Consider the following 16,259-nt stretch of genomic DNA (forward strand, 5'->3'; position numbering starts at 1 on the left):
TCCCATGTTAAAAGTGAAATGGTCTGCCAGTGAAACTAGAACTCGGTTGCTAGGCGACGGGCTGGGCTTGGCTGGCGTTGCTAGGCAACGGCGCCAGTGTAACTAGAACTTACCCATCAATATTAAGGAATTATTTAATTAAAAAAGCTCCTATATCTTGCTGAACAGATACTTGTTAGTTTTCTTTTGTTTATTTCAGGTGAACTAAGATGGTTTCGCTACAAATTAGACCAAAAATGCTTGACAAAATGTTGTACTTTTGCAGTAAAAACTGAAAGATCTGTTTAAAGCTTGATATTGAGGTAAAAACAAATAAAACTAACTGGCAGCAGTGCTTATTTAATAAAGTATAAGATTCATCCAGAGCAGCACTTTAACTATCAACTTGTTCATTCTTTGTGTTCATTATCAAGTAGCAGCTAATTTGTTTTATATAATGACTGTCGCTCGTTTTAAAGCACTTCATAAGTCAATTTATAATAAATATGAAGCCAAGAGTGATTGTAAAGGAATACTTATGATGGTAAGACTGGGAATATTCCAAAAATGAGAGGTTCACTTTTTGGTATGAATTTAGAATATTTTTGGATCTTTTCAGTCCCGTTTTGTTGGGATGTAGAAGTTTGTCCCTTTACTGTTATTGTGCAGAAGCTCCATTGTTAAGACTTTATTTGACAGATTTCTCTGAGCGCTGGGAGATGTTTTAAGACTTCTTTGGACAATGTGAAGACGAGTCTGTGTTGAGGACCTCGATCATCGTTCTGATGGACGGGAAGGTCTCTGCTACAGACGGAAGACTTCGGTACCAACTGGGTGAACTGGGAACAGGAAGAGTTAGAGTCACACTGGACTTTGAGAAAAACAAACGAAAGCAATCGTTTTCTAATCGTACCTTTTTAGATTCATCCAGCTCTTTGCGGTTTTACTGAAATTTTCTGGACTTGGCGCCGTCATGGCTTCAAAGTCTACCAACTGAATCAAATAAAGGCAGAAAAAAAGAATAAATTAAGGATCAATTTCTAAAGATTGAACAAAAAAAAATCTATCCATCTCTCTGCATTTAAGATTGACTGTGGCTATTATCGATTGTAGCAACCTGCGATGTAGGGAGTTGGCTGGGTGGACAAACTCCAACCTAAGATCAGAAGGCTGTTAACAATCAGTAGCAAACTGCTGGTGGATGTTTAGTGTGCTACGGAGCAGAACGCTGACGTTACTGTTTCTCCCTACAATCGATAGTAGCCACACAGGCACACCCGTTAAAAGGAAACAAACGCACCCAGTACAATACTTTCATTCTATTGACTGAGAGGTTGCCAGGCGACTGTGCCAAAAGGCATTTCCAAACGCGAGCAGAGAGTCCGAACAGAGACTAGGTGTGAGAGCGAGGAGAAGTTTTGAGTACAAGCATTACAAGTTTTGAGAAGAAAGACATGAAGTCCTGCTTTCAAAATAAAAATGTGTGCTTTTGGATTATGGCAGAAAAATTCCCCCATACTTTTCTAACAAATGATGCATATCAATGGGAATGATCATTTGTTTCTGTTTTTTCTTTTTGTCCGTTTGAAATAAATCAATAAATAATTAAATATTTTGTGTGTAAATGTCTGGTTTTATTTATTTGCTGTGATGTTTACCTTTCCTTTTGGGATTCTACCGATGACCTCTTTCCCACTGGCCATCAGTGCCCCCATCACCACCGAATACGCCACCACACTGAAGACAAAGACATCAGCCAACAACTGATACAACGTTTTGCTTTTCAACAAAAGCAGATTTTAACGTATTTGACTGAAACGCACCTGGATCCTCTGGATAGAGGCATGAGGTTGCAGAAGTAATAAATCAGAGAGAGGATCAGGTTGCATACTGCATCTGAGTCCTGAAAAAAAAAAAACAGGAAGAAGAGTGATGCTTTCTGCAACCGTCCAGATTAAGGACATGTTTGTTAAACATCCACATGTCAGAAAACATTTTTACTTTCTCCTGCTGTCTGTAAAATTGACTGCGTATTTGTTTTGCTTTTAGAGAAAAGCGTTTGGTGGTAAATCTCACCCCCAGTTCGGTGGACAGCATCAGCGCCTTCCCTTTGACTGTAAGGTCTTTGTAGATGTTCTCGATCTCTGACTGGTACTGCTGCGTCCGCTCCTCTGTCGTCTGGGTTTCTACAGAGAACAACATGTTCCCCACCCTAACAGAACGAAAGGAAAAGCAACATAAGCCAACAGGCAACTTCAAATTCATACAAACATCACTTAATACTTTTATGGTCTTATATTTCCAGAGTTTCTGGAGATTCTGGGTTTAGTTTTTAGGTTTGAATAGTTTGAACTAAGAACTTAAGGCAGATATTTCTACAATGGCCGGGATTTAAATATGGAGGCTGGAAAAAACAAAAAAACAATGAATAAGTGAGTATGGCTGGCTGGATGGATAATTAGGTCAGCTTATTACTGTCCTGCACCAATCAGGATCAAATAATTTTTCATAATCTTAATTTTTCTGCTCAGGCAGGATGAAAACTGTCTAAATAATAAACATAAACCACTGCAACAAACCTAAAGAAAATAAGTCGACATGGAACAAAATTATTTTTATTTCTGTAGCTTAAAACCACAGAAAAACATTTATTTTGTGCTCTTGGACTTATATAGTTCAGCTGAATGTACAATATTAACTTCAGTTATTACAGGCTGCAGTTTGTGGGAAGCAGTGACACCTAGTGGTTAAACCTGCAACAGATTTCATGTTTCCCAATTTTAGTGCAAATGTTGGGTTTGTTTATTCTGCTATAAAGAAATTAAGCAAATATAAAACCTCACTGGACAGAAAAATGTGTTTTAAGGCCTTGCGACCGTCCGGCTCCGTCAGGGGTTACCTGTCTCCGGTGATGGTGATGGTGAAGCCGTCATACTCCTTCCCAGGATCCTTCACACTCGGCACCTTGGAGTTCACAGTGAATCCATCTCTGGTTTTACTGTTAAACTGCTTCAGGAAATAAACACACAAACAACAATCCTGGAATTTCACTGCTTAAACAGTCAAGTAACAAAGTAACAATTTTTTGATAAGCAGCCATTTTCTTAAAAACACTAAGAGCTGACTGTCTTTCCATAATATGCTGAATTAAAATTAAAAAAAACATTAAATTTTAACATGTTGTGTCAGCTGTATTAAATACTGACTAAAAACTTGTAGTTCTCATACTTTCAAACCTATTATAAAATATAACGAAACAATAACGAAAAATATGTTAAACACTTAATTTCCAATAAACAGAGAGATATTCATACAGTAATGCCACCTGTTGCTCTTGAAGAAATGTTAAAACTTCATATTGACGCAATGTTTTTTTTCCCATCATGTTACAATTAGTCTCCATTCGGCCGCTTTTCTGCCATATTATCCTCCCTTTCATAGCAAATCGTTAGTTTTTGATAACTCACAGAGCTCACTGAATGTTTATATTTCTAAAAATAACCACATAAAGCTATTTTTAACCCCTAAATGGACTCTGTTTGGACCGCTTCTCTTTTACTATCTAATATGGATCCGCCATCTTTGTTTCTGTGTCTCAAAGGCTCCACTTCATTATGATCAGCAGCGCCCTCTGCTGGATGGCGGCCAAACTACAACACTAAAAGCAGGTCTAAGTGGACGTTTTTAGTTAATCGATTGGAACTAATTTTAATCTAATAAAACATTAATCGATTGAAGGAATCGATTAATCGATTCCTTCTTACCTTCATTATTGGCAGCAGATCTTCTACTTTATTAACATTTTCAAGTGCTTGGCGGACCTCCAGGAGGCCTCTTGGGTTGTACGCCCTGATGAAGATGGAAAAAAGTAACCTTTTAATAGAAAGAAGGAAATGTCTTTGTTATAACTGCAAATAAGGCCATTGCAGGTATAAAAAAAAGGAGTAAATTTCTGCCAAATTTTGAGATTAATCTCATACATATTCTACAAAAAAAAAAAAAAAAAATTCTGAGCTTAAAAAGTCAAAACTTTGGTCAAAGAAACTTAGAAATCAAGAAATACATTTTTTTATTTTTTTAGAAAAAAACCTGGAAATTTCTGAGCTTGAAAAATTGACAATTTTCTAAAAAAAAAAAATTATTACATTTCTGACTTTTAAAAATCTAAAATGTTTGGCTTCTGAACACCTTTTGAGTCTCAAAAGTCCAGAATTTTGCTTATTGAGATAATTTTTTTTCTTTCAACATTTTAAATTTTCAAATTTCCGTTTTTTCTGGAAAATTCATGAGATTAACCTAAAAATTTCAAAGTTTTTTTTGTCTTTTTCTCAGAACTTTGTTACTTTTGGAGCTCAGAAATCTCAGAGATTTTTCTAGAAAATTTCTGACAATTTCAAAATTTCTGAACTTTTGGCAGAAATGACTCCTTTTTTCTACAATGGTGTTACATACAAATAGTTTGTGAACAAAATTGAAAGGACGTTTGATGTAATTTACCCGTGGTACACTAATATTCTGTCTTTAATAAACTCTAGGATGCTGTCAAAGTAGGCCAGGTATCTAATATTTATAATCTGACCCCTGAGGAGAAAGGAAAGAGAAAACTTCAGATTAAAGGACTTTAAAGTTTCTGCGAAGGTGAAATTTGTCCACGTTGCGACCTGATGAGATTGATGTGATTGTTGAAGCCTCGACTGAGGCTCCTGGCTGGCATCTGGTCCAACCACAGAACCGGCTGGTCCGGATCTGCGATCCTGCAGGAACAGGAAAAGCCTCATTAGTGAACTTACTCAGAAATACGTCAGAGTAAAAACCAAGATTTCTGTGATACACAAAAATAAAACCATCCAGTTGAAACCTGAAGTTTACACCAAAAAAAGACACATTCACCTTTTTTTCCCAACGGTTGAAGGTAAAACAAAAAAAAAATAACCTGGTTTAGGTCAGTTAGAATAATCTAAATTATTTCTACTTGCTAAGCAGCACAATAATAAGAGATCTGTTTATTAATGTGGCGTTATTTGCTTTAAGAGCCTGCTCCTGGGGAACAAGCTCTTAAAGCAATATGGCAGGATGAGGGCAAATCAATGCTAACATCTTTTAGGCAAATATATTTTAAGTATCAGTAAAAGAGCAAAAAAAGGTTAAAATCTAAGACGGCTCATTTGGGCCATTGTAGATAAAAAAAAAAGATGTACATTTCTGCCAAAAAACCTCAGAGATTTTGAGAATAAACTCAGAAATTTTCTAGACAAAATACAATTTCTGAGCCCCAAAAGTCAAAAACCTCCAAGAAAAAAAAAAATCGCATTTTGAAAAAATAATCTCACAAATTTTCTAGAAAAAAAAGAAAGTTTCTGATTTATAAACGTCAAAAATTTTCAAGAACTCAAATTCATACATTTCAGAGTTTCAAAAGTCAAAAAAGTTTGACTTTGAAACTCATAAAAAAATCAAAATTCCCAGCATAAAAGAATTAGAAAAAGTAAAAAGAATTATTTCTCATCCAGATTATTGCAAAAGTCTTGCAGTTACTCAAACAATTTGAGTAGCAAACAGAAGTTGATATTAATCTCAATGAAATTGTCATTTATTCCTTTCATCTCTTGTACAGAACACCTACCTGCACTACTTAAATCATTTATATATTTACAGATTTTCTGCAGCATTTACTACAGTCTAAGCATCATGAAATGAACAAGTTTTCTCTCTTAGTTTTCCAAAACTATGAGACAAACCCATAAGGTGAATGAGGTTTTTCTCTGACCTCCTCCATTTGACGGCTATGTCAAACATGTCTCTCCACTGCATTTGCCGGGTCTTTCCGTTAACTCGCACTTTGGAGCTGCTCCACGTCCGGTGCATCGCCTGCATCACCTCCAGCGTTGCTAACCCCATCGCTTTGAAAACAAAGCAAAAAGAAACGCTTCGTGTTTCATCTCTTTTCTAAAGCCTGATCTGTGACTTCAGGACGGAGCCGCCGGTACCTCTGTGTATTCTTTTGTTTGGCAGGAACCCGGGCGTGTCGTACTGCATCAGCGCGCCCAGATGGTCGGCCGTGCAGATCAGCTTCTGGACTTCGGTGCTGTAGCTGTCGAAGTTCTGAGGCAGAACATCTCTGAGGACAAAAAACACGACGGCTGACGTCACTTCATGATGTTTATGATGAGGTTTTCAGGAAGTCTAATAAATGTCAAGCTTTGGTTGATTAACGTGAGCATGAAATAACTTGAGAAAACTATGGTGGGTTAAAACATCAGAGCATGTTTTGTACGGTTCAAACTGATCCTAATCAACCTTAGTCAGGATTTCTGAAGTTCTTTTTCCAATTTGGAGCATGCACATGTACACACTGTTCCTTCTATTAACTACTTTACTCTGAACCTTATCATTATAATTAATGTCTGCACACTGTGAGCGCTTGGAACCAAACTCAAATTCTTTGTGCTCACATCTTAGCAATGAAGCAGATTATTATTAATTTTCCCATTTTCAAGACAAATATGGGAAAGTTCCTGAAATGACAACTAATAAAACAGACTATAAATAATCTACAGCAGCTAACCAATATCTAAACTACATTTAGTTTAAACAAGACAATAAAAAGAATAACAGTTTTAGCTTCACCTGGTTCAAATCCACTAACTGAAAACTATACGACTGCATTTTAGGCAACAAAATGTTTATTTAAAAAGGAACTGAATTATTTGTTCATTTGCCTCTATTAATGTGTTTCTAATATTGCATAAAAAACTTAAGAGGTTAAATGAAAAATCTGCAGAATGTTCCAAATATTTTTAATCGATTAATCGTCAGAATAATCGATTACTAAAATAATTGTTAATTCCAGCCCTATCTGCTGTCATGAATGCGTCACACCTACTTTATATGTGGCTGCAGGCCAGGCTGCTCCTCATAGTCCTCTATTAAAAACGGCAGGTTTTTGGCCCAGTGGTTCTTAAAATTCCCCGGTAAGTCCTGGTCCACGTTGTACTCCGCTACAGGGATATCCAGGTGGGAATGCAGGTAACGGGAATACTCTGGAGGGGGGGAGGGGAAAAACAGCTCAATAAACTGCAGGTAAAACCAGATATAACTTTACATTTCTCACTGTTGGACTTAAATTCAGATGAAACTTTAACTGTTTTAGATCAGTTAGGATTACTAAGTCTGTCAAATATCAGAATAATTAGAGAAAATGTTTAGAAAAAGACTTAATCAGCTAAAGTGGAAACACACCTGTAGAGTAAGTTTCTCCCATCCACTGTTGGGTCTGTACCTTACCAGAGGCACAAAATTCAGAAAAATTTCAAAGTCCAAACCTCCAGTTTAGAGGGGAAGACTCAATTTTTCTGAGATGCTAATTCCATGGTAATTTGCAACCTCTGCTTCTTTTGTATTACAGTCATGTGTCATTTTGTGACATTTTGAAGATTTGCTCAAAATTCAAATGCCAACTGGAAGAAATCATAGCTTCTGTTAGGCTTCTTTTTGGCACCAGGACAACGACTCTGATGGCTGTACTGATACAGTTTTCATGATAAATGATGCAATGAATTCCAACTTTCAACTACATTTATTTTACATTTGTCAACAGTTAAGGCATGGGTCCTTTGACTGGGGACCAGAACTGGAACATTTGTTACATTTTTAGCTGGTGGGGTTCACGTTCATGCTGCACTGTCAAACAAACCAAACTAACTGGAAAATCCTGTTCCCCTCCTCACCAGTGGTGGCGCTGCACCAAGAACTACTGAGGGAAACGACACAAAGCCTCTGAGGAAGAGAGAGTTATATTTTAGTGGTTGTAGGATTTCTCTTTTGTCTCTGGTAATAAACCATGAGCCATTTCTCCCTGTAGTCCTAAGCCAACACATTTGTTTTGGTTGTATTTACCCAGAATGCACTGCGCTATAGTTCGCTTCCTGCTTTTGGAGCGGTATCCAGTCCACTTGGGGTTCATATATGCTCTCAAACCGCATCAGGGTTCACTTTACCTGAACTGAAATCTCAGTTTTTAGGTTGATCCGTCTCCCTTTACTCCAGTCTTGCAGGTTATACTGAGAAATTCCCAACTTCTACAACCATGACCCCTCAGAAGTGTTGATGTTACAAAACAGTCACTGTTTTTGCTTCAGTGTGTGTGTTAAAGTGCAGGCCCACTCACCTCGGAGGTATTTCACTTTGAGGTATTCGGAGCTGGCCTTTTGCCCCAGCAGGGGGTCGTTCAGCATGACTTTAGTCTGAGCTTTGATGCCCTCGTAGAACTGACCCATGGCCACGTGGCTCAACCCCTTCATGTACTGACACACCTCGTTGTAGGGCTCCAAATGGAGGCACCTCTGTGGGAAAACAAACACAAAGTTAGGCTCACTCTGCTGACCGTGGTGCGGCGTAAAGTGGTGAGTGTTTCTGCACCTTGAAGCTCCCGATGGCCTCCTGCAGAGAGCCATGGTGGTACAGCATCATGCCCCGGAGCTGCAGAGACTGGATGTGGTTCTGGTTCAGCATGAGGGCCTTCTGGAAGCTCTCCATCGCTGATTCAAAATCCCCCAGTTCTCTGAAGGGAGAGGAGAAAAGGAGAAGCAACACTGGTTTTCATCAGAGCAAAGCGGAAAAGTGGAGTGAGTTTCTATAAAAGAAAACAAAAGGAGACCTGTAAGCCTGTCCGAGGCTCTTATACGCGTCTATGAAGTCAGACTTCAACTTCAAAGCCTCTTTGAATGCATCGATGGCTTCCTGAAGAAGGAGAAACAACACACACCATGAGGAAACACTCAAACTGCACTGCAAAAACACAAAATCCCACTGGACCAAAGTTTGATTTCAATAAAATATCTCAACGGCTCCGCTTAAGGATAACCAGCAGCGCCCTCTGCTGGGTGGAGGCCAAACTAAAGACTAAAAGGAGGTCAAAGCAGACGTAAAAAGTTAATCAATTGCAACTAATTTTAATCTATTAAACCATTAATCGACAATTAATAGTATGTTGAGTAATTGTTTGCATCCCTAATTGTGACATTTTTTTATGGCAAACTGAAAGGACATAATGGTGAACTCACAGTTGAATCATCTTGGTTCTTGGTTATGTGCATGTTTTGTTTTGTCCTACTGATTGCTTGTTTCTTGTTTAAAAACTTGTTTAAAATAAATAAATGAAATTAAATCTTCCATTTTCTGTTAATTTTTTTCTTAATTTATCCTATGGAAGAAACAAACAGTTTATGCTGACAATAGTGTGTCAGTAGATCAACGCTAGTTGAACAGGTGGCGTTGAAATTAGCCAGTCATCTCTGCCATCTGCTGCTTGCCAAATATTACTCCGTTCAATAATTTACAGACTGTGAACTTGGTCCATAAATCCAAGTGTCCGCCGCGTACATGAAGAGAACGGGGTCATCAGATAGAGGACACATTATCTGCAATCGCCTCTGCTGCAGTTTCAAAAGATAAACCTGTCCACGGGGAACTTCCTGTCGCGATAACAGTGACCTGGTGTTTAAGGTGGTGTTGTTATTTGTGGTTGAGGCCTAGCTGCCAGTAGGCGCCTCACAGGGCTTCCCCAGGAAATGGTTCAGTCACAATTTAGCTGAAGTGATAAAAGCCACAAAGATGTATATATATATATATATATATATATATACATATATAGACAATTAGACAGATTAGACAAATTACTGTCTAATCTGTCTAAATAGGCAATAGACTTAAACTGAAATCAAAAAGTCAAGGTTTTTCATGTTTTAAAATCAGAAATAATCACATACCTACAAAGCAACTATTTATTCAGAGAAAAGTTTCTTAATGAAAAATGTAAAAGATTTAGCTTGAATGAAAGTATTTTTGTAAAAATAAAAAGCATCAGCTGCTCAGAATAGGACAATTTATCAGTAAAATTCATCTCCAATGTTTCCCCCATAAGTCTTAGCCTTGGTGTCCCCCAAGGATGTGTCCCTGGTCCACCTACTTAGTTAATTAAAGTAACCGTATTACATAATTTCCAGGCACATTGTGCCACTTTACAGCACAATGAAGTAACTATATTACCTTCTATTGTTGTAAAAATGCTGTATATATTAAACATGACTTAAAAAATTTACTTAGCATCTGACGCCTTGAAATTGGGCCTCCGTATCTTTAAGAAGCTCCTACCCTTTCCAACATTCCACCTTCAGCACATCGTCACAACAATGCTCCTCCATTATGCTGTGAACATGATCAATTAGAACAATTCATTGGTGAAATAAACCCCTAAAGTTTGAATTTAAGTCACAAATCATCCCAGCTCTGGTGTGCCTCCGGGCTGTGTTCTTAGTCCACCACTTTAGTCCAAATGCTGAGTACAATTTGGAAGTTTCAGACCCCAAATCTAAAGGCATGATCACAGAAAGGACATTATACGAGACTCTACAATTCAACAGGTCTGTAAGCATACAGACAAAAATATATGGTAGCCTCGTGGTTTAGCACACAACCAGACAGGATGTGGAACAACCTTTTCTCTCAAAGTTGCAAGCAGTCTGCAAATTACAACACCAAGCCGTGGTGACAATACACAGAGGCAACTCTCATCAAAACAACTCTTATATGATCACCACTGAAGGTGAGACAAAAACGCCTTCAGGTTCTGAAAACAGCAAGAGGTTTAAATCAACACCTCTGAACCACGAAGCAAGGCTGTGAGCGTGCTCTGGAGGTTTACTTAGGTAAAACTGTCGTCACGTGGTTCCCTATTTATTCTAGCATATTGGAAAAAGTTTTGATTTATAAATGACCAACTTTTATAAAAAGTAGATTTTTAATCTCAATGAGACACACCCAATTAAATAAAGCTTACATACATTGCATGGGTGAGGAAATAAAAGAAATTTTGTCAAACATTATTTGCTGTGATAGCTTTGAAATGTGCACCGGTGTGGATTTAACAGGTTCTAAAGTGTCAAGATGGAGTACGCTGCTTTGACTTTCTTTTTCCATGTTTAAGGCAAAAGTAGAAACTTGGGAAATAAATTTAGAATCCTTTAATAAACCCAACCTGCTTTCTGATAAATATGAGCTGAATTAATGACAAAGCAGGTCAAGCCAACAGCTTTGCTTTTAGTTTCAAGCATCCAGCATGCCGATGTGAGTGGAACTTCAACAAGGCAGCAGCTGGTTAAATTTTATATAAAATTCTGTGGCATGCATGAATGATGTTACAGTAAAGGCAGAGCATGATATTCTCTAAGCTGCTGGGTCTTTGTACAGTCATTTAATAATGAAAGGCAAAGTCCAGAGCAGCAAAATGACAGAGGGAGATAAAAGCGCTTTTTTTACATTCTACATTAATATGAACCTTTATTTAATCAAATAAGAAAACTCATTCAGATCTAAAATCTTTTTTTAAAGAGGGACCTGGAAAGATAGTAGCACTTTTTACAAATATTAACTAGGCCTGTAGCAATAAGCAATAAATCAATTAATCACACGATAAATTAAAACTAAAATTATTTTGCATGGTTTATTGTTTCTTCTCTCTCAATTTCTAGTTTTGTTTTCAAAAGCTGGATGATAAAATTGGTGCTTTGGTCTCAAACATTATATCTGTAATGACACAGCACTATACCTCGATAGAAAATAATATTCTATTATTATCTTAAAAGTAAAAACAGATCTACTCTCTTTGGTTTGTTTAGACAGATTTGTTCATTAAACAGAAACACAACGTTGAATTTATTTACTTCTGACTTTGTTGTTTTTTAAATATCTTGTTGTCTATTTTAATATATAATTTATCTTTCCAGCAGTGAGATATTGGAAACTTATGAGACATTTTTGTTTGTTAATATCAATAACACAGACCCAGAAGGGACAGATTACATTGCAGATTATTGTATTTAAAAATCTATTCCTCTTGTTCAGGGATGTCAAACTCATTTTTATTTTGGCCAAATCAAGTACATAAAAGCTCCTAAAGGACTGGTTGTGCCTGAATGTGCTGATAAAACATGTTAAACTGTTAAAAATAATGAATTCTTAAAATTTAATTAATTTTAGGACCATCTTTTCAGTCCCTCCAGGATTTCACAGCTGTTTTTGTGATTTTTTTGCAATAAAAATCAAAGTGTTTGTGGTTCTAACTCGGAAATATTTGCAACATTTGCGCTTATTTATGATGGTAAATGCAACTTTTTATTACTCGCTGCTTAGATCACAGACTATAATCTGACATCAATTAAAGCTGAGGCAGCTGTTTAGTACAAGTAAGAAAGTTTTTGACAATGTTTGAGAAAAATCTGCAATAAACTCCGAATTATGTATTAGTGAAAAAAAGTGCAAGGATTTGTTGATTTTGTGTGAATTTCCACGATAACTTGCAAGAAACTGGAGGGACTGATTGATATAATTCAGCAGTAAACAGATAAAATCTCCATTGATTAGTTTAGTCTAGAATCTAGAGGGCGCATAAATGGCAGACCGGATTTTGCCCACGTGCCTCGAGTTTGACACATGTGCTCTTACTGAAAGCATCTGGGACGAGCCTACCTTCAGCATTCCTCTGTGAAAAAAGGTGAGGCCCTTATAGAGCATGGCGATGGGCTGGTTCTTCTTCAGCTCTAAGGAGCTCTGGAAGTCCTCCATGGCTGCAACGTAGTCCTGGACAGAGCATGAAAAATGTGAATCGTCCACATGTGAAAACAGGAGCACAGACATGCAGATGTGCTGCGTTTGCCGGTCAGACCTCAGAAATAAAGAGCAGAGTTCCTCTGTGCCTGTAGAGGCGAGCAGACGGCTGCAGCTGGATGGCTTTGGTGAGGTCGCTCAGAGCCTCGCTGATCCGACCCAGAGGCGACAGAATCTGAACAACAAATGTGTACAAATATCAGAACGGACTTTAAAAGTAATGCAAGAAAAGTAGAAATTAGAATTTAAAGCAGAAAAACTGCCAGATGAATGAGTTTATACAGAGTTAAACGGTTTGTGGTTCATTAAAACAAAGCTGCAGAAAGTGGCACAAAGAGGAAATGGTTGGTAAAACACCTTCAAAAACATGGGGAGTGGTGCAGATCAGGTTTCACAGTATTCAACTCACCTGCATCACAGCTGCTTCTGCATCAAATACACTGCAAAAAACACAACCTAACCCAGGATTTATGGCCTATTACTAATGTAAAGGTATTACTACACCTGAACCTGACTAAAAAGTAACTTTTCAGCAAAATAAAGGAGCTTGTTTCATGTCAATAAAATGTTCTAGTTCCACCATCAGATTATTTCACTTATAACATTTGTGTAAAAACAGTTGAACTAGTAATTTTTCATCATTATTAATTAATGATTGTCTTAAAACAAGCCCTTATACCTTCCTAAGAAGTTGTTTGTAAGTTAGTTTTGTCTTATTTCAACTGAACTGAGATATTTACACTAGAAACTAGACAGAAATACTCGGGAAGGTTTTGTGTTTTTGCAGTGTGTTTGCAAAAACTTTGTTTTTATCTATATTTTTTCACATATAAAATAATTTCTGCCAACTGAAGAGGCAGAATCTACACGTATAATGTTATAATATAATCAGGCATAGAGTGTCTGCAGTCCCCTCTACTTTGAAAACAATGTGCAGAAATGCTTTAAGAAAATAATCTTTCATGGGAGTAACAGTTTGTTTTATTGTCGCCGTGACCTTTGACCTCGGTTTAGGCCTCACCTCAGCTCTCTGCTCATAAACTTCGGGCCAGTTCGGCTCGAGTGCGATGACCCGGTTGAGCTCGTACAGCGCCAGGTCTGCGTTCTTCATGTCCTGGCAGGAAGATGAAGTTACAGTTTAACTTAAATCTTTAAAAAGACACAGTTCAGTTTTAATTTTAGATGTATCTATTAATTTCTTCTAAATCACAAGTTTGCATGCATTTCCTCAGTGCTTGGCAGCATTGCTTTCGAAATGAATAATTGGGTCAAACTGTTTTGCGTTTCTTTCTTCTGATAAAAGTCCAAAATTTTCCATTTTTGGAGATCAGAAATTTCCACATTTTTTCTAGAAAATTTCTGAGAATCTGAAAAATTTCTAGGAAATATTCGACTTTTCAGACTCTGACATTTCCTTGTTTTTCCTAGAAAATTTCTAAGCTTAATCTGAAAATTTCCAAGTTTTCTGCAGGAAATGTACTCCTTTTGTTCTGTCTACAATGGTCCAAACACACCTTCATAGATGACTGATGCATTTAGCAAACAGAAATACTTTTGGTAAACCTAACAGACCTAAAACAGGAGAAGGTTTGTCTGATTTAAATTCAGACAGTGTGAAAAAAATCTTTTATTCTCTGTATCTAAACAGTTGTGTAAGGTCATCCCAATGCTGGTTTAAAGTAATACAAACAAAAAAACACAAAGGTAGAGAAGCTGTGCTTAACAGCGCAATTAAAGTTTTTCTAGAATCTAAATTCATTGGATTAAATTTATTGTTGCAATAATAATCTGCTGTTATTTTGATTACTTCCTAAGAAATTAAACTCAGAAAGCTGCTTTGGTTTTTGCAGAACTATAAAACTAAAAATACATCAAATTCACACTCAAAACTGAAACTGAAATTTTTACAGGCTGGAACTCTATAAAAAGCTTTAAACAGAGTAAAACAGAAATGAAAACATGTTGTGCATTTTGCCAGCGTCACTCACCTGCAGACTTTTCTTGCCATAAGCTATCCCTCTTCCGTAGATGGCGCTGACCAACTCAGGGTCGCTCTGCGTCAAAAACAAAGCATGTTATGAAGAATATCTCTGTCTGGAGAATTAGAAAATGCTTTTACATGTTATGAATTTAAAGTTAGATGCTCACACACCTGAAGTAAGAGGGAGAAATGTTTAATGGCCTCGTCATAAAGACCGTTTCCTATCAGAACGTAGCATATGGCTGCAGAGGGAAGAAAAACGTGGAGGTAAAAGAGTTTTTAAAAAGCCTCTTAAATATGGATATCAACTCACCCAGTTCCTCGTTTGTGTTTTGGTTGTCTACAGGGAAGGGGATTTTCTTTTGCTCTATAAACAACTTGGCCTGGTTCTGTGGGGAGATCAAAACCAGATCGATTACACCGACACAGGAAGAAGAAATGAGAGAAACATAAAGATATCGCACAGAAATGCAAAACGGCATATCGGTTTCCTGTGTGAGGTGGATGCATAAAAGTTTCCCGTTTTGAGCCTTAAATTTAACGATGCAAAAAACAGAAATCATTTCACACCCTTAAAAAAGAGCCTCTGATCAGCCATAAATACATTTCTGCTGTTCCAGTCGACTTTTTCCGGCATCTTCACAGCAAAAGGAAAACAAAAAACACTTTTCTTATTCAGGAAAACGTTGAGCGGTGGACGATACGGCTGAAAAACGTATCAAGACACAACATTCTTTTCTACCAGATAGAGAAAAAAGGGAGAGTAAATATTCACCAACAATTTTGAGATTAAACTGGGAAATTTTCTAGCATCAACTTGGATGTTTCTGAGCTCCAAAAGTCAAAAATCTGCAAGAAAAAAATCTAATTTTTTTTCTGAGTTCGAGAAGTCGTAAATTTTCACTAAAGGAATGCTGCTATTTGCATTTTGGGCAATAAAAGGTTTATTCTCTCATTTAAAAAAACAGAACTGAATTATTTATTTATTTGTTATAATATATGTAATATTGTTAAAAAAAATTAAGCATTAAGTGGTTAAATGAAAAATCTGCAATTTGTGCCAATTTTATCCGATTAATCGATTAATCGTCATATTAACTGATTAATAAAATAACCGTTAGTTGTAGTCCTAGTAAGGTAATGAATGTTCTTATCTTATATTCTGGCACATGTTCAGCACTTTTTTTTGAAAATGCTTAATTTTTGGAGGCTTTTTTCACCCAAAATTGTTTTCAATTAAGTTATGATATTTTTCCATTTCTAAAAATTCTGAATTTTTTTCAACCACATTAAAATGCACAATTGTGTTGACCGATATTCTGCTTCTCCAAATAGAGACAACCATCTGGACAAAAACTAACCACATCTGCTATACTTTAGCTGTATTAGCTCTAAAGGATGAACATTCACTTCTTTGGAATAATGAAATAAAATGTCGAAATCCAGACGCTGGTGTCTTTGAATAGTCCCAAGTCCATAAAAAAAAAATCAAGGTAAGCTTGTAGTACAAGGTGTGGCTATCAGTACGGAGGACTACACCCAGAACATAAAACAATCTAAAATCAACAGATTAGGGCTGAAACGATTCCTCGAATGATTCGAGTACCTCGATTACTAAAATTCCTCGAGGAAAATT

General features: G+C 36.9%; 1 protein-coding gene across 3 annotated transcripts in view; it reads right to left on the bottom strand.

Moving 5' to 3' along the window:
* Positions 1 to 184: 184 nt before the first annotated feature.
* The window catches only part of ttc13 (tetratricopeptide repeat domain 13), a 19,412-nt gene continuing 3,337 nt past the window's right edge, over positions 185 to 16,259 (bottom strand). For 2 of the 3 annotated variants that reach the window (XM_007577677.2, XM_016663854.1), the window contains exons 3-23: positions 14,937 to 15,012; positions 14,795 to 14,865; positions 14,631 to 14,696; positions 13,664 to 13,756; positions 12,701 to 12,817; positions 12,505 to 12,615; positions 8,636 to 8,718; positions 8,398 to 8,539; positions 8,147 to 8,321; positions 6,863 to 7,019; positions 5,967 to 6,097; positions 5,747 to 5,879; positions 4,641 to 4,733; positions 4,477 to 4,560; positions 3,744 to 3,828; positions 2,879 to 2,988; positions 2,056 to 2,191; positions 1,803 to 1,882; positions 1,638 to 1,716; positions 893 to 972; positions 185 to 818 (exon numbers count right to left, since the gene is read on the bottom strand). In XM_007577677.2, coding sequence (XP_007577739.1) covers positions 704 to 818; positions 893 to 972; positions 1,638 to 1,716; positions 1,803 to 1,882; positions 2,056 to 2,191; positions 2,879 to 2,988; positions 3,744 to 3,828; positions 4,477 to 4,560; positions 4,641 to 4,733; positions 5,747 to 5,879; positions 5,967 to 6,097; positions 6,863 to 7,019; positions 8,147 to 8,321; positions 8,398 to 8,539; positions 8,636 to 8,718; positions 12,505 to 12,615; positions 12,701 to 12,817; positions 13,664 to 13,756; positions 14,631 to 14,696; positions 14,795 to 14,865; positions 14,937 to 15,012 — 2,217 coding nt within the window. In that variant the 3' untranslated portion in view covers positions 185 to 703. The remainder of the gene's footprint in view (positions 819 to 892; positions 973 to 1,637; positions 1,717 to 1,802; positions 1,883 to 2,055; positions 2,192 to 2,878; positions 2,989 to 3,743; positions 3,829 to 4,476; positions 4,561 to 4,640; positions 4,734 to 5,746; positions 5,880 to 5,966; positions 6,098 to 6,862; positions 7,020 to 8,146; positions 8,322 to 8,397; positions 8,540 to 8,635; positions 8,719 to 12,504; positions 12,616 to 12,700; positions 12,818 to 13,663; positions 13,757 to 14,630; positions 14,697 to 14,794; positions 14,866 to 14,936; positions 15,013 to 16,259) is intronic. The other variant, XM_016663855.1, reaches the window with a different exon arrangement.

Source organism: Poecilia formosa, unplaced genomic scaffold, assembly GCF_000485575.1.
Source record: "Poecilia formosa unplaced genomic scaffold, Poecilia_formosa-5.1.2 Scaffold450, whole genome shotgun sequence".
NCBI classification, from domain to species: Eukaryota; Metazoa; Chordata; class Actinopteri; order Cyprinodontiformes; family Poeciliidae; genus Poecilia; species Poecilia formosa.